Below are 23,947 nucleotides of genomic sequence, written 5' to 3' on the forward strand. Positions count from 1 at the left end.
GTTGAATGGTTTGTTGCTGATTTCTATAGAGCTTCTTCAGGGACACGGAGGCATGATGCACAGAAATGTAAATGCTGTGAGCAGTAGCTTTTACCAGGGGTTCTCACACATATTCATGTCACAGATTCTGACCCCCATATGCCAAGATTTTTGTTATTATTGATTCAGTATCGAATTGCATAACTGTAGGGAGATAATAGGGAGATAATAGTTGGTGGTAGTGAAACATATATTCAGAATAGTCATTCTCATTTGGGAACATTTCTAATGCACTAAATCATTGTGAAATTAAAATATTCCTCATTTTACTGGGGACCCACTGGGATCCCCTTAATGCCCCCTATGGCTCCTATATGGGGCGGTTTGGGAAGCTATATGACAGAAGTAGGCTGCACGTATTGATTTTGTATTAAAGTGATATGCTATACATCATACGTCGTTTCAAACAAAATCAATAAACGCATTTCCAGGTTGAAATGTAGAGAAGATTGGTTATTTTTCCAGTGTTCCCCGCGCTGATCCACATGCGCAAACCTCCCTTCTTTTCTCAAGTGTCCGCTGCGCGCAGAGGATCAGCCAGAGTCAGACGCGCTGGGCGAGATGGAGAGTGCGGAAAGTCCCGCATTTCGGCGACCAGATCCAACAACACCACCCTCATCGTTCATGTTGGCGATACTTTCGCTAATTACTTATTTCATCTACGTTTCATAAGGATACGACTCTGGTCATTGCGAGCCTTGATGGCTCATAAACCGCTACACAAGAGACGCCTGGACTGAACCGACTCAACTTCAATGTGAGTAATTTAATCTTCAATCAAAGAAATGAATTAAGCTAACATGAGAAAATATGATGGACACAGGATTCTGTAACATTTCTGGTGTAATTACAGATTATCCTGTCGCTGTATCTTGTAGTGGTTTTGTTTTTACCTAAAAGTTACTCGATCCATCATCCTGTCCATTAATATTTGTTGCTCTTGTAATAATTGCACCTTCTTACCAGTTTTCATAATCAAAATTGAAACGTGGGTTTATGCTGTTGTCTAACAAGATGACCAGCACGCTCACTAATTTAGTATAGCTGTGACTATTAATAGACAGCCCGTACAAAGAACCCATAAATACTGTGGATACTTCCAGAGTAGCATCAACTTAACTGAAAGACAAAGATGCCTCCACTGGCATAATCTTGCATTTCATTTCTTCAATAAGTGGCCAAAACTGGGCTGTAAACACATCATGTATATAGTGTGTGTAACACTTTGTTAATGCTTTCTATAAACTAACCTCCTCTGAGCTGAATGTTCTCCCTCACTGAACAGCTGGAGGATCTCTCAGTGTCATTCCTCTGGGGGTAAAAGACTCTTGGCCCACCAGAGATGGAACCACAAACAGGGCTGACAGAGGGCTGTGTTATGAAGCAAAGATAAACCGCTGTAAACATTTAGATATATGCTCCCAATGCCTTGTGCTTATCTTGTATTTATTATTCCGTTTAGCATAAAAATAACAAACCATCAAACCATATATCTGACTATTTAGGAAAAGTTAAATTCCTGTTGCTAATTCCCTCTATTAGGCCTAAATGGTTTCTCTCATGCACCCCAACAAACAAGCCATGAAGTTTGTTCTTTTTCCAACGCACTGCTGGGGCTTAGTTTGATATCTGGGGTGAGATCTGCGGCTGTGTGAGATGCTAGTGCACACGGTGTTTCAGTTTGACATTTAGTTCGTTTTCCTCCCCTCCTTTCCTCTGCTGTTTAGAGGGCCGCAGCACCACTCAGTGTGCTGACCGGAGGTCCTGACAGGTAGGCAGATGACCTTTGGATAAACCCGCCTCTGTGGACTCACAATGGCCTGCTTCTAAGCATTAGAACATTGGTGGGCTTGGGGATGCCTGTGATTTCTGTGTTTATTGTTTATTGGATGGAGAGAGAGAGGGAGCTAAGAGAGAGAGAGCGTAAGTAAGATCTAGTGTTAGTGCATAAGTGTCAGTTTGAGGCTGTAAGTTGTAGCACCTCTCCACACTCCATAAGTCTGTCCACACCCAAGCCAAACCTCATTCAGCCTGCACCCAACCCCGGAGTCTGGGCTGCTGGGCAGGAAGGTTTTAGGTTGCCCCCGAGTTGGTGGAACAAATGTCTGGAGCTGCTGAGACGTCAAAGCTATGTTTCTCTTGGCTTGGAACTATGTTCGAAGGCTTAGGTAATGTTAAAAGTATGAGCGGGGGAGAGGGTGAGTGAGAGAGAGGAGAGAGAGAGAGGGAGAGAGAGAGTTATGCCATATCAGATTGTTTAGACTAGACTCTGGGGGTCCACCACAAATGGAAGAAAAGGATTCTATAACAGAGAGCATTAGGAATGTGGGAGGATAACATGATTCTAATTTGTTTTGGCAACAGCTCCTGGTTTCTATTGCAAGAGATACGGGTTTGAATTTTTTAACCTGAGATGACAGCAAGCTAGTTTCCATGAAGACCACATCTATAATACATAATAACATGAGTCATAATACATGCTTATGATGAACATTATGAGACACTTCATGAACATGGTCATAGGTATACAGTATACTATATCATACTATACTGTACACTGCAAGTACTCATAATGCATTAGAAATTAGGATTATTATAAAATGATATAACAGCTTATAATACTACAAAGATTTTCACTTAATTTTAAAACACTGCTGCTAAGGTTTTAAAGCTGCATGCTGAAAGGTTTGGCCAGAAAATGACTTAAAAACAACATGTACTATAATGAAAGTTCATGAAATGTAAAGAGTTAAAAAATGTTCTTTATTTAGCTGCACACAGTGCTAAGTCCCAGTCTGATTCACTGGCCAAGACAAACCTTTTACAGTGTACCTAATGTACCAAAGCATTATAATGTGCATTAGGCAGTGCTCCAAGTGAAAACATTGGTAATTATGAGTGCTAGTACTCATGAGATATAGTTTATTTTTATAAAGCACTATGATTGTAATATAACTCATCATGAATGCATTATAATTATTTTTAATTATTCTTCTTCTTTCTTTACAAGTATGAACTTAATAGTTTTACCAATCACCCTTTTTTAGAAGCATATCAACTATGTGAAGAGCTTGTGACATGGAAGAGTAAATAGAAATATCAAGCCAGTACTTGTAGCATCTTTTTGTTTCTGTGTGCAAACAAGATTTACAGTAGTTCATCCCACAGAATAAAATACACAGTGCTGACAGGTTGTGTCTCCAAGCGTTTCAACAACATAATTGGCAGCCAAATGATTCTTGATTCCAATTCAAGAAGAAACATGTGTCAGATACACAGAGAATAACACCAAGCTTCGGTTGCTAACCAAAGCCCCAGCTGTCCGTTGTGTATAGGAGCTATTGATTAAGTTAATCCATAGGCAGAAAGTGATCAGGCAGAAAGATTCCCTCTCTCAGATGTAATTGGTTGTTCCACCATGATTTATCCTCTTTGAGCAACAAGGAATCACTACATGCAGTTCTGTATCCATTTTAAAAACAGTCTAGGAGTGCTATCTACAAACATCAATAACCTGGTCTCCACTGTAAGGCCAAACCAAGCTTCCAAAAACCTCGCTCATTAACTAAATCATGTAATTTCCCTCAAAATAATCTATATGCTTCCTTGCATCTTTGTGCCAAAAGAGATGACTGATCAACTGGGCTATAGGTTCAAACTAATCTTTTTTAATCTTGTGTTATGAGCATTTGGTCTTGGCCCTAGCAAGTCCATCATGGTCCTGCTATTGCCTAGGATGGTCTTGATAAGAATCACTTAGCCTTGCCATCATTTTGTAACAATCTCATTTACAAAATACAAAATAAAATGAAATTAAACTTTTTTCGTAGTATTTGGAATGATGCTATAATTTGAAGGGCCCGGGGTGGATCTGGGTTCAACCTGCCCACCCATGTTGAACCCAGATCCACCTCAAACCCTCCACCCCGCCCTCTCCTTCTGCCTCCGAACATCCCCCCGTTAAACAGTAGGAGAATCGTTTAAAATTCTCTCTGCTTGTTATTAATGTCACATCGGTTTTAAGGCACTGTAAAACACCCTTTTGCTACAAAAGAAAAACATACACATGCAAACATATACGCACATGTATGCACAAATAGACGCAAGCACAGTTCAGCTGAGGACCACATCTGCACTCCAGATGTCCCCAAGGTGGACTGTGGTCACCTGGGCTGATCAAGACAGACACCATTGTTCAACACTGTGGTTTAGAGGTTTAATGCTTCTAGTATTTCTCTAGGATGTCCCTGATTTGTTTAGACTGAACTATTGACTTCAATAGACTGCTTATTTAACAGGCTAAGGAGTCAGATTCCTGCGCAGGCATACATCATTCCCTCCTGACATAGAAAATCAACGCGCTCAACTTCTCTCTCAGTGAGAAGTGAAATGCAAAGGGAGGACAACAAGTCTAGCATGATGAGATGGATGAAGACGACTTCCTGATGTATTTGTGTTCTCAGGGAGCTTTTAGATTTCCTGCCAAGATTTCATCCAAAATCTGTCTGTGAAGAGGGCCAGAGGAAAAAAAAAAACCTGGGGCCAAGTACCTCTCAGTAGAGAATGGTTTTTGTTTGTTGTCCTTCAAAAGACTTTGACTTTTAATTTTATTTTTTTCCCAGATAGAGAAAGTTTTTCTGTAACTGTGGTTCACTTTCGGGTTCCCATCCATCATTGTTTGACTTCCCCATCAATGGGAACACTGTCTTATTTCCTTTTGTGGAATTGGTGTGCCTCCCATTTCTCAACACTGGGACCCAGCCAAGACCTATTCACAGTGTGTACTGTACAAGGTCAGGACATGTTTACGTAGTTATAAACATGAAGACATGATTAAAACTTGTTTCAGGAGTAAGGCTCGTACATGTGTGTGTATGTTCAGATGCGGATAGAACTGATTGTCTCTTCACTTTAACTGATTTGTGGTCACTTCTACTCATCCTCTCAAGGCATAGTAGAACTAATTTCATGCTCAGATTTCACAATGTTGAAGCTGAACAGAGCACTGCATTAGACAGACAGATACATCTCCAATAATAGCATATTTTTATATCTTTGGAAGGAGAATGGGAGAGCTCTACGGGGATGCCGACAGTGGCGCGTGTTGTTTTCATGCACTTCCTTTGTAGCAGAGAATGGGAAGAGGCTGATTGGCATCGTTTTGTGAAGAAAGACAGATAGAGAGGGGGAAAAGAGAGAGGGTGAAGGGCAGGCAAACAGTGTGTTGTGTGTATCTATGTGTTTGTGTGTAGGGGGAGTTTACATAGCCCCCATGTGATTGCATAACCTGCATCCAATTTAACGCCTCAGACACAATTCCAATGAATAATTCAAACAGATGCTAAAAAGGCCCTCTGAAATCTGCAATTTCATATTAATTGCAATCAACTTTTAATATCGTACTGTCACAGTGTCTTCTGTCTCAAACTAAATCTCACATTCAGGCTGTCTGAGGGAAATGGGACTAGAGGGAAGCACAAAGGAGGAAAAAGGGGGCTTGAAATCGCAGTAGAGGTGATAGGGGAAATGGAGAAGTGTGTGTGCATGGGAGAGTGTCTGTGTGTGGGGTTTTCTCTGTACGCTTTTGACACGAGTAGGCTATATAATGCTGTGTAGTGCACATACCCAAAGAAATGTGGCAGATGATACACTGGCCTCCTACAGGGAACCCTCTTGTGTTTACAGAGGAAAAGGGAATTCCAGTCACATGCTTTATCAGTTCACATACCCACTCAATGTGCTGACATCCAGTTAATCCAGACTCCAGAATGTGTGGTTTATAGCTTTGCATTTTATTTGATTAAAAGAATGTGGCCAGTCCTGTTGATTAGTACTGCATTTTTCTGTCAGGGCAGCTGGAAGACTGAGAGAAAAACACAATGTGGGAGAAGCAGGAGGGAAGGCTCTTGCCAGTACAATAGTAAAATAAAAGCACTCTATCTCAGGGTTCACAGCATGATCTTACAAGATTGAATATTTGCGGTCATCAGGTATTCTGCTGAGTGTGATGGGGCTTTGCTCGTTCTCATTCCTTTGAAATGGCCCTCTGAGCGACAAAGCCGCATGGCTGATGTTTAACTCATGTGGAATGGATCATTTATATGCTATGTGCTGCCATAATGAGATGGTCTAGTCCTGATCCATTTGTCAAGGTAGCTGATAATAAAGTGTGTATGTGTGTGTGTATGTGTGTACTTATGTGTTGTGTGCTGCTTGATGAAATTACATCATGGCTTGCCACTTCAAAGAATGCAGCCAGGAGTCTGCAAGATTTCAGATAATCTTCAACAAATTCACAACGTAGCCTAAACAATCCATCACACAGCTACCAGCAACGTGGGTAATATCCTGTTCTGGTTTTGATACCGGATCAGTCTTGGCATTTTGTGCCGTTAGGACAACAGAAACATCTAATGCAATGATGTATCCAGGTTTTTATTTTCAGTCAGTTGGATTGTGAGTTTTTTATCTCAGTCAACCCCACCTGCTGTTTGTTTCCCACCACAGATCGATGTTAGACCCAGGAGGTCCAAAGGTTGTCTCCTCGACTCTCTCTCACACTCTTTGTCATGTCTGCTGCTTCACTGCTCCACTTTTTGCTTTACCCTTGACTCTCACCGTCCTCCTTATCCTCCATCACATTTCCCAATCTCTCTCCTCTCTCACACTCTGGATTTTTGTCTCTAATGAATACAATAGTAGAGAGAAACCAGAGGATAATAATTATCTGGATTTATAGAAGTGACAGGATACAGAAGCATGAATGAGATGAGACCTTGGTGAGTAGGACCATGGAACAATAGCCTAATCCATATTATTTTGAATAATACTATAAAACCTGCCATAATATAATTATATAATAATAATCTTCACTTATATAGCACTTTTCAACACACAGTTATAAAGCGCTTTACAAAAGATAAAAAAAAACCCAGATAAAAATATAGCTGCAAATGGCAATTTCAGGTTCCTAGCACACTGGCCGTGACTTCTGTCAAGTTCATCATATCATTGCAACCACATTGTTGAAGTTATTCACAATGGCCAAACTTTCTATTGGAAAATATGCTCCTTGTTCTTGACGTTTTCTGCCTTCGGAAAGGACAAGCCTGTATTTGAAACCACAATCTTCCACATTAGAGGCTGATGCCTTACCTACTGAGCCAAACACCAATTATGGTTTTACTGAGGAGAAACCAACTAAAGGGAGAAGTATTGTGATATTGCAGCCTATGATTGACAGATTGACAGTGCTAATCACTTTATAGAACATTGTAGCGCTCTCCATTAACAAATAAAATCAGTACTAACTCACATGGGCACAGCTGCTGCTGCACTACTCTCTATGGGTTGAAACTTGTGGCCACACCCCAATCAGTGATGGCAAATCAGGTATTTTGCCATTGAAAGATGATGTGAAACATCTGCTGTGAGTTTTCTGCACTATGTGATTTAGTGTTGATTTACTTTTCATGAAACTTCAAAATGATCACAGTACATCAGGACTTGAACTCATATTCTTGTCATCTATCAAAGACCAGTGCCTTAACCACTTCGCTCCGCCCCGGTGGCTCACCGAGTAGAGCGCGTACCATAAAGCTCAGTCCTTCCCACATCGACCAGGGTTCGAAACCGGCCCGCGGCCATTTGCTGCATGTCCCCCCCTCTCTCTCTCTCGTGCCCTCCTGTCTCTCTCTCACTAACTCTGTTGAATAAAGCATAAAAATAATCTTAAAATATGTATATATATATATATTATTAATGGCATTAAAAGCAGGTTAAGAAATATAAAAGCAAGGCAAGAATCATAAGGGGAGGTCAAAAACAATTATGGAAATACCATTACATAAAAGCTAATAGCTCTTTGGCCAAAATTAATTGTGCTGTCATGATGTTGATACATTTACCAAAACACGGGATGTGTTGTAACAATCCCTTTTGCCATAATCAAGGGCAAGTGTTCATACAGAAGCCCAATTAAAATGTCAAAATAATGATGTACTAACCCACAATTGGTGACAGAGGAGGACTTCAGGCTACAATGTCACAAATCTACAGGATCATCAGACAGGCAGCACCATTCACTAACCACCTAATCTTGATGTTACAGGGTTTAGTGTGTTAGCGTGAGGTTAGTGGGCACCTTCCCTTACTGATATTTCCTTAAATTAGGCCCACCACACCTCCAGAAGGATCAACAGTAAGGTGTTGCGTCCCAGAACCAGCCCCTCCACCCCCGCTCTCAACACAGCTATAGTCACCTACTGTCACTTAGGCTTGTAGCTAGTTGACAACATTACAATAATCTCTAAAGTTGCTATTGGTTATCAACTACAATAGGCTAAAGGGACAGCTGACCCTATAATTATAACAAAAGACATCTTGGCTTTAACTTCTGTGGCTTCTGTGCAATCCAAAAATGGTTGTGAGTTTGTTGGAGTTTTTCTCATTTCACAAGAATGATCAGATATTATTGCTACAATATCAGTTTGATAAATTTCTGGGGACCCCATTTCTAAATTAAGGGAGGTCACATAAGTGGAATGGTCTTTTATATACTCTGGCTATGCACCTTAATGGTATTACTGATGATTTGATGTCACTCTGTTTTGTGGCGCCACTTTAACCGGCCTCTGTTGTGGATGTCACAGCAACTGTGCAGTAAGAAATAACACTGTAAAATTAGATAGTGCTCTGCTCTGTGTAATTCTCTAGAATTGGAGTAGGGTTTCATTTCAGGCTCCAGTGGGATTGTTAATCTTACAAACTCTGACAAAAAAAGGAGAAATAGGTTACTGGCTGAGGAAATGTGAGGCAAGTGTTTTAAAAATGTTTTACGCTTCTGTGTCTGGAATTCATCAGCACACAACTCTAGAAATAATAGTCGCTACTTTCTAATTATTCACGTGGTGGGAAAGGAAAAAAAATCCATGCACTTGCCATAATGCTTGTCCACCTGTATCAATACATACTTAGTGCTGTGTGTAAACCCTTGATCTTGAAAAGTGATATTTTCAGGTTAACAAAATATAGCTCTCTACGGGGCTTTAGCTCGCTGGGAATAAACGTGTGTCTTAGTAGAGGTTGTCTTTGCACACGCACACACTATATAGTCCTCATCCTAAAGCGAGGGCTCTCCATCCAGCAGACCACACACTCTGCAGCTGACCTCTAACTTTTTTTGAAGTGACCCTTGCTATGATGCCTCACAGGCGGAGTAAAGCTCCCTCAAATCCTCTAATATTAGAATAGTACATACCACCTCGCTCAGAATTATGGAAAATTACTATGAAATACCTCAAAGGAAACTATGCTGCTGCACCTTTAGTGAAAAAACAAAACAAAACAAAAAATATAGAGTCATGCTCTGTGTTTTAACAACTGTTTTTGATTCACAGGAGGCCCTGCTGAAGACCCCAGAGCATAAGATGTCAAAATTAGAGACGCCCTTTTTTGACTTCAGTCATGCAAAGTTGCTGGAAAATCTGGAGTGTATTCCTCTGTCGTTGCTGACCAGTCTGAGGAGCATCTCAAAAGTCAAAGTGGTTAGCTTCCTGCTGGGCTTGACATTGACGTTCCTCATCACGGCTTCCTACATCCTGACCTGGGACAGTAAGGGACTTCACTTCACCCCGCCTCCCCTTCAGCTTAGGCCGGTGGTCATCCCAACCAGCTCAGTTGCACCTGAACTTTCTTCTGAAAAGAATTTTATAGATATGAAACTGCAAGTGAAGAGCATCAGCTCGAAAGCTGAATACACACCCAGGAAAGTGCCTGATGAAAAGGATATAATTGGAACAGACTCCCATGTAAGTGTGTGGATACATTGTTTGACTCATGTTGACTGCATATCACTGTTGTCATGTGAAAACCTTGTAAATCCAGTTTTGCTGATTTTCATGTTTTAACTTCACTTGAAGGATTCCACCACTCTAGAAAATTCTACCACTCTTGGTCTTATGAAACCCTTTCAAAACCAGTTGAACAAACTCAGAACTAAGCTATGGTCAAGGCTGTTTTTCTTAATTCATGAAAAGTTGATATGCAAGGGATGCAAGGTTTTTACTTGACAGCAACAATATGTTGGCTAAGGACAAATCAGTCTACACTGGTAAATCTTAACACATGACCACAAGAAATACATTATTTTGTGTTGCCCAAAGGAAATTCTAACCTGTTACCTAATTTTGTTGTGTTCCACTCCACAGTTGTTCTCTGTGATTCCTCGCCAGTTCCTACCCGGCATCAAGAACCCTTGTTGGCATGAGGAGTTCTCCACTAAAACTAATTTTGATCCATACAGAGGGAACCTGTTCACTCTTCACAAGAGCTTCAAAACAGCATCTGACTATCTGAGGACTAAGTTCCAGGAGCACTTGTACCACAGAGATGGCAAACAATATCGTCTGCGCTGCTTGCCATACTTCTACATCATTGGCCAACCTAAGTGTGGCACAACAGACTTGTTCAACAGACTGCTGCTGCATCCAGAAGTCAAGTTCATCGCACTGAAGGAGCCACATTGGTGGACCAGGAAACGCTTTGGTAAGTAATCAGGAGATGGAGAGTATTTCTTATTGTTTTAATGACTTTAGCTAAAGTTTGTGGATGCCATGTGATGGATTGAAAGATAATCATGTGAAATTATAAAAAGAAGAAAAGGAAAGCAAAGAACAGGAAAGGCAGGTGAGAGAAAACAGTAAAGTTCAGACTGTAATATAAAGCATCATGTAAAAATAACAGCAGTTACAGACACAGTATATTCCAAGCAGAAAGTAGATTTACACAGTACTCCTACATTACGTGATAATGCTGATGTGATAATACCTTAGCTATTTTCTTAGTGGATATACCCTTTAATCTGCAAGTGATTTTTAACACTTCTGTTGGGCTGTGTGGGTGGTGGATAGTACCAAAACCTCTTGATGTTCATCTGTCAGAAAAAGGGGTACAGTATGGGTACACTTCTGTACTCAAAGGTACACTTGTCACAAATGTATCCTCAATGGTAGGCTAGGTAGGCTTCAGGCTTTTTTGCACTTAAAAAGGTACACAGACATTTCTGTCAGCCCAAGGGACATATAAGGGCTTTTCACACAACACATTGTTAGCCCAGGGCCTAGGTTAGCTTAATGCCTGTTCACACACAGACATTTAATCCATGGCTAACTCTTAGCCCAGGGCTAATATTTCAGACAGCATTCTTGTTAGCCCAGGGCTTACATGTCTGAATATTCTGTGGTAATAAAAACACTTGAGGTTAAGAATGCCATGCATCATTGCTTAGCAACGTTGTGAAGGAGAAGTTTGATTTCATTGGACAACACACAAGTGACACAAAAGTGTTCTAACCTTCACACAGCCAACAGATAACCCTGGTTTTAAACAATTTTCTGGGGATAACCCTGAAAAGTTGGGGTTAACCCTGCTCTGGAGCAGGGCCAGGTTGCCCTGGGCTAAAGTCGGGGTTATCCCACTTTGGAATTTTCCTGCGTGAATTGTTTTTTAGCCCAGGGCTAAGTGCTGTGTGAAAACCACTATATTGAATTTGAAGGTAGGCTTTTGCCACTTGAAGGTACAAAATGGCTTGTCACAGATGTGGGATCCCTAAAGGGACATATCTGTACCTTTTCAAAGGATACATTTTTGTACTGAAGCATCAAAGTATATTTTTGTCACTTGGGTTATATAATTGCTTTTCTTTCTTTAGGCCGGTTACATACTCTATATTAGCAACGCACGCCATGATGCAAAGGGCAACGCAAGGGGCATTTCTCGCGTTCTTATGTAGCAAAATGTGTAGCCCAAAACTAATGTGATGCAAACGTCTGCTGCAATATCATGCATTTCAGGTAGGGGTGCTAAATGAAAAATACTGCTACACAAACAACTACCAATGAGGACGTCTTTTCCTGTGTAAACAAATGAAAATGGCGGTGGCTCAGTCAGAAGAGACACTGGCTGATCTGGCACACGTTGGTGGCGATGAAGAATGTATAAAAGTACACATTCCTCTACATTAACATTAAACACTCTGCTCTTATGTCAGTGCTCCAAATAATATAATACTCCCATGCTCCAGACTTGTGGCTTTGCTCCCCCTTGTGGATAAATGTAGTATTACCTCGGACAGGGCTCTTGCAAACTTGGACGTGTGTGTACTATGTAGGCGGAGAGGTTGCATAGGTCGTGAACTTACAACAGGCTCTAGATGTACAGGCGATAAGGGCACAAATATGGACTGTTTCTAAGGGTACAATATTTGCACCCTAATAGGGTTCTGCCCCAGCCACAACCATTTGTACCCTTTTAGGGAGGCTACATCCCCATATCTTGTTTTCTGAGTGGTGCTCTTGTGAATCCACTAATTGAGTGGTTTACACTGTATCGCATCCTGGTATAGAGAGCCAGTGTTGGAGTCAGATCACACTCAGATATTGACACTGATCCCATTGATTGAAAGCTCCATCAGCTGCAGCAGCGGTAGAGTTTGTTGGTGCTCAAGGTGCTGATAAAGTTGTTTTTGATGTCTTTCTTTGTCGTTTCAAAAGAATAGAGTTGTGCTGAGTCCTGGCCATCCTTTGCCAGTTAGTCACTAGGTCTGAGATATTGATTCAGCTTTGAATAACCTTAAGTTAAACCTTCACACAGGTATGAAAATGCAGTCTTCCCCAATAACAGTGGCTTTAAAAAAATTGAATTTGATATGATCTCGGAGTGAGGTTCCTTGTATTATGCTTCAAAGGCTTAACAAGTCATTATGTGAATTAAAATGGTGAATTAGTCTATATGAGTATGTAATGAGTGTAATTTTGCTTTACCTTGTGGTGCAGGTTATATCCGTTTCAAGGGTGGTTCCCAGGAGTATTTCTCAGTGGAAGATTACCTGGACCTATTTGACTTGGCAGCCCACAACATCCAGGAAGGACTGATTGGAAATTCATCCAGAGACCACACCAAACTCCAACTCATAACAGGTGAAACACACGTTAAAGTGTGTGTGTGTGTGTGTGTGTGTGTGTGTGTGTGTGTGTTCGGGGGTGTTTGGGCATTGTAAGCAAGCTCTGTGTATCAGATGAAAGGATCTATTGTCTTTACAATCTTCATTTGGTATTCACTGACTGCAGAGGACCTTTGAACAGCCAGAGAATTGGAGCCTGACTCTGACTCTGTCATCACTCATGTCCTTAATGGATTTCTGCTAATTGGCTCTGACCTAAGCAGCACAACAATGCTGTTGCTCCATATGAACTACTAAAGGCAAACAGCACTCTTATGGAACACTTATGGAATTCACGTTATTCCTGTTATTCTATGGCCTAGCAAGACAGTCCAGTTTGTCTATGTAGCCAGAATCTTACACCCTCCTCGGTAGTGTGACAACCTTTCATTCATTCTCTGTGCTGCTGTACATCAGTGATAATAATATTATGCAGTGACTGAAATTCCACTCTCTTGTGTCTCGCTATGAGAGACAGTAGTGAATATTTACTAATAAACACTGAATTGTTCTCAGACAGAAATAACACTTCTGAAATTAAGTAGTATTCATCCTTATAAGTATAATGTTGAACACTGACTTGAATATTTAAACCTGCAATAAGCGATTTCAGACCCCATAACCAATCCTGAAACTAACGTGTGCTATGTGGAGACTTCCGTGAGACGTAATGATATAAACGAATAGGCACACTCGCAGGCAAGCTGTGTTGTTTTCACCTCTTTTCTAAAGCGTGTTTTCATAGTAAGTAGCTTTTCCTTTTTTTTTCCGAGGGCATCACAAGCCAAATTCAGGTCAGGCAGTCAGTCAGTCAGTCAGGTAACGCTTAGTGAGATGACGCGCTTCGTCAGATCGCCTCTAGAAGGCGTTTTTGACTGTGAGATGTAGTGTTTCCCATACAGAGGCACACAATCAGAAGTTGCTCAGTGTATAGAAATGGATCTAAATCGATCTCTAATGCACCTGCTGTGCGCATCATGCCATGTCTGTAATTTGGAGATGTACAGACAGCAGACCAGCAGCACTGAACTCAATCCACAGTCTCCCGGTGTGAAAACAAAAGTGAAACTTAACACTCCACAGTCAGTAACGGGGATTTGTAGACAGTAACTCGTCTTCGCTGCCCTACAAACTTTAACGGTAAGTGACGTCAGGTTGTGGTATTTAAGTAACGTTATTGGAATTAGGTAATTTAACCGTGTCGGCGTCGCAGTGCTTCAGTGCATAGAATTGAACACGCGCCCTGGGTCTATACAGGATCTGTGCTTGTTAAAACTAACTTGTCTCCTCCCTCGCTGTTTGAAAGCGGCACTCACCCCCTCCCATCCCTGAAAAAAAAATTCTTGTAATGGTGTAATTGATGAAGCGAGCGAGTAAACTTGTTCAACTAGTAAACTTGCTACCTACCTCTTCACTTGTCATTGTGGCACATGTAACCTTCAGCGGGAGAATAATCTGGCAAAGCGATGGTAACCGCCAACATTTCTCCGTAGGTTTGTCCTTAGGGGCTTCTGTAGCCCAGCAGTTTTTCTGTGTGTGTTTACAAACATGTTGCGGTTTCTGTCACAGAAAATTGGAAAATTGGTTAGTGTAGCTTTAAAGTGATTTTCTTTGACCAAAATGTGGTGTCACGAAGGCACTAATTCATTGGTTTTGTCACAACAAAGATTACTGAAGTGGAAAAGTCTCCTCATTATGGCTGTACACAGCAGTTAGTGTCAAATTACACAACTCATTTTTTTTTTTTTTTTTAATCTGTTGTTACATAACGTTTTACAAAATTTGTTATGTAGTAAATAAAGTTTTTAAACGTTGCAAATCTGTCCCTGAGATCACAGTACATTTAGTGATGCATCATGCCCCCAGACAAGGAAACCGTACTTTCGGCAGTTTCTTTTTTCTTTTGCCTGACATTCTGCTAAACTTTATCCTGCATAATGCATAATGTAACATTACACTGAACCATGCACTGTGTATTTTCAAATTACTTGTTGCTACTTAAAATGATGCTATGTCTGCTAATTTCACAGGTGATGCTAGTGCATCCACTATGTGGGACAACGAAGCCTGGAGCTATCTCCATGCAGACAGGGAGGAGACAGAGCCACCATTCCTGACCCAGGACTTCATCCACACAGTCCAGCCCAATGCCAAAATCATCATCATACTTAGAGACCCAGTAGAGAGGTAAAGAGATCCACCCACACATCTGCCTGTGTAGCTGGTAAATAGACACATATTCTTGTTGCAATTGTGTAGCAAAGTTAAATTTGCTTCTAATGGGTTTACCTGTAATTTACAATTGTTTCAAATTACATTTGATTTAACCAACTAATATGTCCTATATCCAACCAAATCCAGTTTCCCTGTCCCATCTTCTCTCACTGTATTTATTCAATCAACTGACAACTCCATGCTCCCAGGCTGTATTCTGAATACCTGTACTTTAAGATGGCCAACAAGTCAGCGGAGGACTTCCATCAGAAGGTCACCGAGTCTGTACGGTTGTTTCAGTCCTGTCTTTCAGAGAGGTCCCTTCGCTCCTGCGTCTACAATACCAGCCTCTCCCATGCCATGCTGGTCAGTTGAAATTATGTTATCACTTTTAACTGTCTAAATTTCAATTTTCACAAATATAATTGTTACCAGTCTGATTTTCCTAATACTTACCAATAAACAACAATTTCCAGCTGTCCTCCAAGAGGTTGTGAATGAATATAATGAGCTACTGTACCAAAGTGTTTCTCATTCTGTTTCTCATAGTGTTTCTCATTCTGGGCAAAATAATGCTAACTGGCTGCCCAGAGTCAGTCCATAGCCTTTAGCACATATCCAATCAGGGAGCACTCCCTCAGGAATAAGCTGAGTTATGAGCTGTGTCAGTTAGCCCCAACTACACCACCAGATAAATGTAGGCGACAGTGCTGTTATACTGGGAGATTTACTACAGCAAGAGCACCAATCAGCATGCAGTTTGGCCCGAAACCCTTGGAACAATGACAGAATCAATCTCAACCACGTTTCACAAATTCCTTGCATCCTTTCAACTCACTTCTTTCACAAAGGCGTATTTTGAAAATGTATTCCATCTTCTGTCTGTTTACCTCCCTCTTCTGTTGGTTTTTGAGAAGTGGATGAGGGAGAAATAAGATGAGAGTTTTCAAAATCTATTTGAGGCTGTGGGATTCACCTTTTGCTTGTGGAGAATGGCACATTTTTTCCCATCCCTTACCCATTTTCTCAATAGGTAGCCTTGCACTATGGTGCCCTCTTTAGGACATACAATGTCTGTGCACATGGAACAAATACTGTACTTTTCTCTTACTCTTATTTTCACCATTCAACTTATGTCTGCTACTGATTTTTTTTAATTTGTCCCCACAGGTAAGGCTACATCTAGGTGTGTACTTTGTCTTCCTACTGGACTGGTTGACAGTTTTCCATAGGGAGCAGATTCTAGTTCTTCGGCTGGAGGACTACTCAGCCAACCTTAAAGTGACGATGAAGAAAGTCTTTGATTTCTTGGGTGCTGGTACGTATTGGTAAAGCTATAATAACATCAGTTAGGGTGAAATGGCCTTTGCACATTTAGTTTAGCACTTTATTTTTTACGTCAAATCTTTTACTACGGTGAAAAATTAAGATGATATCTTTCTCACTGTGTATTTATGTGTGGCTTTTCTCAAACATAAATATTGTGTCCCACACTCCCTGCAGGTCCTCTGTCGGAGCAGGTGGAGGCACAATTGACCAAACAGCCTTTGTCCAACACCCGCCGGGCGGCAGACAGGAGCCTGGGTCCCATGCTTCCCGCCACAAGAGACCTGCTCAGAGAATTTCACCAGCCCTTCAACCTCAAACTGGCCAGCGTGCTGGACAACAAGTCCTTTCTCTGGACTGAAGAAATTTGGATGGATGAAAGAACAACTGGGGCAAGATGAAGAAAAGCAGGAATAACTATTAAAAGAAACTAAACTACAAGTGGGAGAACTCATACACAGTTCAGTTGTCGAATATAGCATCATGTAAAGTTCCTAGGGAGTTTATCGGGTTTTTGTTTGTGATATTTAATTGCCTTTGGAAGAATGAGTGACCCTTATCAAGTGAATGTTAAGTCTGAGTGACTATGCCCTCTGCTGGCGATGCCAATATCTCCTCACCTGACAACCAAACAATAAAGAACAGGCAATAAATGAAAGACAAATAGATGGGCATAAAGAAAATTGTCCATCATTAATTCATACATTACATGTCTTTGGTTTGTGTTTTAAGATGCTATTACAATTCAGAAAAAGCAATTCCACCACTGCTTAATAAATAAGCTGTTGCTCATTGAATAAATGATTTTGATTTGAGCACTTCATGGCTCTATAGGCCCAAAGTGAATATTATGCACCCGTGATGTTATGGGTTTGAATTTGGCTTGCATATGGAGTGACATCCCTTCTCCCTCCCCCCTTTACTGTCACTCTCCCTTGTGTACTGTAACAAGACTAGGTCCAAACCTAGTATATGGCTGGATCTTGTATGGGTATGCCACGTGCCACGGCCGACCAATGGTGTAACTTCATCACTCAGTCAGTCAGTCAGTCAGTCAGTCAGTCAATCAGTGACAGACATTCGTGTTTATAGGGCTGGCCGCGCTGTTGTGGTCCAGCCAAAAATGAGCACACACACACACACACACACACATCAAAATAGATAACACTATAAGTCAACGGATTTGAGGGGTCTAACAGAAGGTCAACAAGTAATCACTTGAAGTGGGTAAATATAATTGTAACTATTGTGCCAGTTTGAAAATCTTACAGCACTGGTTTGTACACAAAGTGGGTCTAGGAAAAGTCATGAAAGCTGAGATATTTAAAGTAAAAATATCAGAACAGCCATGAGCTGAACACGGCTTGGCCTTTCCAGTGTGAAAACAACAAAGAATAAATGACATGAGTTTATTTTGTACAGTCAGTGCTGGTTTGAGTCAGCAATGATTTGGACATCATGTTGAGATTCTTGGATTAGTCACAAGAGGGCAGCTAAACCACAGAGCATGAATTAATCTGCATTGAACTGACCCGGCATCTCGATGCCCAGTGTTTGTTCCATGGCCATGCTGTGACTGTGATATTTGACAGTGTAGGATACAATACAGGTTATGTTTCATCGCAGTCTTGTTCAGGCTTCTCGCTAGATAAAACTAGTTTTGTAAAAAATCAGGATTAATTATTTCATGGAAACTGTGATACAAACTTGAGGGGGTACATCATCAGGTATATCATCAAGCAGCTTTATTATCACAATAATATAAGAGAGAATGGCTGTTAGTCCAGTGATTTTGCTTGCTACCAACAGAAACTTTTCATAGTGTTTTTTTTTTTAGTGCAAATAGGTACAAACAAAGAGGTCAAAGACAGAAACAAACAATAACAGATACAGATACAAAAAACAATGATGATAAGACAATGTGTTAGAAGTGTTAGAAGTGAATATGGGTGTTGGGCAGGGGGCTACATGAGCTTGTTCTGGGGGGATTATGCTTAAAATTATGAAAAGTATGCTGGGGTGGATATGCTGTATGTGTTATGTGTCTACATATGTATGTGTGCTTGTGAGAGGGATATTTGTGTCAGTCTATGTATGTGTATGTATGTGTGTACTCTTTAAGGGGGATTCAAGGGAGGGGGGGGTGTTATTAGTTGGTGAAGGATGGGGATGAAGGGTTATATTTTTCAAGCAAGACAGTTTTATCTTTATGAATACTTCTGTTATTTACAGAGTACCATTGTGTAATGGTAAAAAATGTCATACTATCATATCAAATCATGGGTTGATCACATAGAAATTAGGGTTTGGGGATGCTGTATGCAATGTGCCATTACACAATGTTGTCATGAAAACACACAGATTAAATACATTTTTGGATTTAACTTGACTTTTATTTATATTTCATGACCTTATTTAATCCAGCAATGTGTAGAGTACTGCGCATGTGACATTTGAGCTCTGAAACATTATGTAATGTATTCCTTTATTCAAGCACTGTCATCTTGCTCGTGAATAAGAGGCGCTATGGTGTAATGAAATGTCAGTGTCACAGGACTTAGTGGTGAAACTACCATCATTATATTCTCTTTGAGACTAGTTGAGTAAATTACCTCTATTTCATTTCAGCGTGAGTCAAAGGAGTCGGATTGCAGTGCAGTGACATTCATTGAGAAAAATAGAGAAAATAAAACTACTCTAGCTCTTGCCTGTGGTGCCTGCCACTTTTGCTTCTATCAAGGAAAAATGACTCTATAACTGAGATAATGAACTGCTTTCTCACCTCTTGCCTTTAGGAATGATTTGGTTTGTCTTTAAATAGAATTACTGCCTCACTATATTGCACCAGGAGACTATTAAATTAGTAAATCAGGAGTACCAACCCTTGTAAAATGAAATAACTTCCTCTAAAAGAACATCAGAGCTTTGCTTGTTTAAATTGTTACTGTTCATGGTTGAGTTACTCATGTAAACACTCCTCTGTAAGCCTGCAATTACTCACTGTCATCTGAGAAAATTATAACACTTAACTGTGCCTCACTTGATAGGTTGACTATTACATTGAACGCCATTCAGATTACAGGTCACAATTTGTCTCTGCCATTGTCAACAACCACTGATTGAAGAAAAAAATCAAAAGATTGGAGACAGGAAGGCTGGAAGGAGACAATCACATTGTTTAACACTGATTATGTGCATTTACAATGTGATTGGCCTTATGGACAATGGCACAAGTCTCAGGAGCCTCAGGATTGCGGTGCCGATGCTTTAGTGAAAGAAAGCTTGTCAGGCATGGCTGATTGCCCTCTTCTTGTGATATTGACGGTAATCCTCCCCAGGATTTTCACAGGCGGAGGAACCCGATAAGGTGTCTTTTGACATTCTCTCATTTTGTCAAGGACTTAGGTGTTGGAGATCGGAGTGTGCACATGTGTGTGTGTGAGTATGTGTGTGCGTGTGTGTGTGTGTGTGTGTGCATGTTTTTGAGGAGTTAGGGTTATGGTTAGAGCTAGCCCCTTTATTTTTTCTAACCTTTATCCAAGGAAAGTCAAATGAGCATGCATGCCCTTTTCTACCATTGTCCCAATACAACTTACATACGGTTCAACACATTCATACTTGGGTGGTGTCCTGTACAACCACCAACTCAATTCACTTTCCCCACCCACATTTTACTAGCCGGTCCGGGGATTTGAACTGATAACCTTCCAGCCACAAGCCTGCTTTTCTAACCTATAGGCTACTGCCACCCATTCCACCCATTATATATTTGCACATTGTTTTCATAAAATAATGTCTTGAAAAGATAAAGCTCATCTGTTGAATAATGAATGGTTATGGTTAATGGAAATTTAGGCTTACGAGAGTCTTTGTTGGTACAATGACACTAACAATGACACTACACATTCTACTTGTTTTTGATAGCAAGCTTACAATTTTTTAAAACACAGGACTCACATGTATACTGACACAGATCTCTCTTACTTCAAAGATGTTGCCTGCTTAGTCTTGGTTGGCACTATACTACTTCTTCATTTCTCACAAGTGATGAGCTGTGGTAAATTAGGCATGTTGGAAAAAAGCAATTGAAGCTTTGGAGAATCCTCAGCTCAGTGATTACTGAATCAATTGAGACAGTGATGAATAAAAATCAGCCTAGACCCTCAAAGCCACTGAAGGGGAACATGCTGGACAGAGATGTAATGAAAGGAGGAGGAGGAGGTACACCCTATAGAATAAAGATACTTGAAAGTTTAGTATTTGGTGCTGTGTCGACTATTCATCTCTTAGGGACTAGAATTAGATTTGTGTATTGTGCTAAATGGACTTTCATTGATTTCTTTTCAAGGAAGTCCGTTTCAACTAATGCAATGACTCTGGCAACTTTTACCAAAAACAAAAAATCCATAGGGGTTCAATATTTATTTGCATTTTGTTTACTAAGTTTTTGTTTTATTTCTGTGCAAACGCTGGAAGCTGAGAAATTATAGCTGGTGTGCATTGAATGCTGGACCTTGGGTGTCCTGGTGCCTTAGTGGTCTATGGCGCATACCATGTAACTGCGATGCCACGGGTTTGAATCGTGCCTGGGACCTCTGTCGCATGTCATCCCCCCTCTCTCTCCCCAATCTTTACTGTCTCTCTTCCTGTAGACTATCTAATAAAAGGCAAAAATGCCCCAAAAAATGCTGGTTCTCTTGTGCACTTTGTACTTTTTTGCACAATAAAAAATTGACTAAAGTTTATGATGTGAAGACTTAGATTTTATTTTTGAGTGCCAGTACCATGCATATTATTGCCATGAAAATAAGTGGGCATATGCAAACATTTTTGTTGTTTCAAATATTCGTATATCCAACATGCTCCAACCAAGTTTTAAAAAGAAAAGGGATTTGGTGCTCGACAGCAGAGGACTAGCTAGTTGAATGAGTGCTCATTTGACATATCAAACATATGTGACATATAAAATGACATTGGTCATTATATTTTTGATCTTTCTCTCCAAACAAATGTATGATATTCAACTGCCAGTCTCTTATTTTATGAGATTTAATTACAATCAAAATGAATGGTTCCTTAAAATTTTGTCTAGTTTTGTCATTTCAAAGTATCCTCTCCATATGAAGTGAAGATCTTGCTCTTGCTCTATACTATTGCAATTCTCAGATGACATTGTTATTGTTATTATTATTATACTGGCTTAGCCTTATTTATTCCAGCATTAATACATAAGTGGAAGCTACCAGTGAAGAAACCTGGAAGAGAAAAGCACATTGGACATTATAAAAGCCCTGAATGTTTAGCCTACCTAGTGTGAATTAAGTGCTATTTATGATGCCTTATCTTAGATAGTGGAACACTGAAACATTTTAGAAAGAGCTTTCACAGTAAAGGAAAAACATTAGAGTAATTAAAAAGCCTTTGAGTTGCAACTGAGCAATCATAAAACAGAAATAACAAGCACTAAATCCACATAAAAAGCTTTGCAATTGGTTGAAAGCTTTTATGGTTTCAAACTCCACAATATACAGAATAGACCGTGTTAATTTAACTCTTGTGTAGAGTAAAAACATTATAGTGTTAAATCCACAGCCACCTGAGTTAATTAGTCTCTCCAATCAACACTTCTCAACTCCAAATAATTGTCACTGAAAAATCAAAACTTAATAACATAAAATTTGCTTTACTCTGACAGCTGTCTGACGGCTGTCCATATATACATTTTGCTCCTTGATTCTCTACTCTGTCCACTGTCTGCCAGTAAAACTGTCTGTGCTCCTTTTAAACCTGTAAGTGGCAAAATTAAAAAAGTAAGTAAATGTTGGAGCTGCTCTTTAATCTGTAGAACCCATATGGTCTCTCTGTTTGACATGAGAGTGAGAGAGTGAGAATGATGATGGTGATGATGCAGCTAGCATTTTGTTCTGACATCAACGGTACTAAGAACAGCAAATTGCGTACATCTGGCACTCCGATTCAGATAGCGCTCAGCCCAATTAATCCAATTATATGGCGGTTCATCTCTACCCTGATTAGACAGACAGACAGACAGACAGAGAAACAGACCTGAATCTGACTCAATCACATAATTGTAATGAGTCATGCCCAACACATATGGTGATTCATATTCATCATTTTGTATAGGCCTACCATTATGTCTTATTATTAGAATATACCCCGTGCCCCTTACATTTCTTCTTAAAAATAAAGTTTTAAGATGTTTTTGAAATGAATTGAGCAGTTTATCATAAAGTTTTGGGGAAACAATGTTCATTAACTTCCATTGATTGGACATTCATACACTTTCATTCACTTATATCTGTGGCAGTTATCTACTGGTTACTGGTCAGTAGATATCACCGTAGGCGCTATCGCCAGAGCCTTCAGCATATTTCAAGCAAATTTCACTCTTCAAAATGGACTGACTACTTTGTATTTAGTGCTTGTGATCTGCTGTTGCCATTGTTGTTGGCTGCATGGCTGTCATTTCTGTCATATATCGTGCCGTCAGTTGTAAAAACTGTTGGAATGAAGGGGGAGAAATATAATAGTTTCCACACTTATAAAGTGAAATGTGGCCGTTGCCTAGAGGCTAGTAGTAGTAGAGAGATCAGAGGCTACTCAGTAAAACTTCTCACCTTTGCAGAAAGCATTTTGTCTCAGGTAAGAGTGTCTCGGATTTTACACTTACAGTAAATTGTACATATTATGAAATTATTATTACAGTTGTCAAACACAGGTCTGTGTCTAAACACAATGTTGTTGTATCATGTGAATCCATAAGAAGTCAAAAATGTATAATTTGTGGCAGGCATAATGATGATAATGATTAATGCTGATAACTAATCAATAATCAGTATGGCATGACAGTCATATTTTGGCCGGTGGTGTTATAATAATGTTCCTAGCTCCCAGAATTCCCTACGTGAAAAATATGTCACAAGATTTTCTAAATATAGTTTTAATAGCAGCCTTAGCTAAACAGAAATCTTGAAACATGAAGCTTTTCCAGTATAAAATGTAATTTTTTATTTCAAAAAAGAGTGCTAATAACACATTTTGCATGGCATTCTAGACATGATGTATTAATGGACAATTTCCTCAGTCAACTATAAATAGTACTCTAATTAACATATCAGTCCTGTAGGCTGAGCGGACTGTGGAGATGCAAAGTATCTTGCTGAGCAGGAGGTCTGCAGTTTGATCCTCACTCAATGTAAAGGCACTGATGAAATGTGGCTGACTGTATGTAAGCGATTCACAGATCAACTTTGACTATAGCAGGCTAAATTATACACAAATAAGATACTTCTTAATTGTGTTCATTTTATTTGTTAGAATTATTACTTTTACACTTGCTTTTCAAGC

General features: G+C 40.0%; 1 protein-coding gene across 1 annotated transcript; it reads left to right on the top strand.

Moving 5' to 3' along the window:
- The first annotated feature begins 670 nt into the window (after positions 1 to 670).
- LOC139655326 (carbohydrate sulfotransferase 15-like) lies at positions 671 to 18,963 on the top strand. The gene is made up of 8 exons (XM_071532706.1): positions 671 to 796; positions 9,438 to 9,848; positions 10,248 to 10,584; positions 12,873 to 13,016; positions 15,070 to 15,226; positions 15,463 to 15,619; positions 16,424 to 16,571; positions 16,757 to 18,963. Exons 2-8 carry the CDS (start codon positions 9,468 to 9,470, stop codon positions 16,978 to 16,980), a joined length of 1,548 nt encoding a protein of 515 aa, XP_071388807.1. The 5' UTR covers positions 671 to 796; positions 9,438 to 9,467; the 3' UTR covers positions 16,981 to 18,963.
- Positions 18,964 to 23,947: the final 4,984 nt, after the last annotated feature.

The sequence above is a fragment of the Centroberyx affinis genome, unplaced genomic scaffold (genome assembly GCF_046629955.1).
Source record: "Centroberyx affinis isolate AG114_WGS23_722 - 3 ecotype Tasmania unplaced genomic scaffold, CSIRO-AGI_Caff_v1 ptg002234l_1, whole genome shotgun sequence".
Classification (NCBI taxonomy): domain Eukaryota; kingdom Metazoa; phylum Chordata; class Actinopteri; order Beryciformes; family Berycidae; genus Centroberyx; species Centroberyx affinis.

Excerpts from the sequence above, each read along its gene's own strand:
- LOC139655326 (XM_071532706.1), top strand. The coding sequence starts at position 9,468 with ATGTCAAAATTAGAGACGCCCTTTTTTGACTTCAGTCATGCAAAGTTG. Across the intron at positions 15,227-15,462 it reads CTTAGAGACCCAGTAGAGAG|GCTGTATTCTGAATACCTGT; the intron begins GTAAAGAGATCC and ends CCATGCTCCCAG. Across the intron at positions 15,620-16,423 it reads GCCTCTCCCATGCCATGCTG|GTAAGGCTACATCTAGGTGT; the intron begins GTCAGTTGAAAT and ends TTGTCCCCACAG.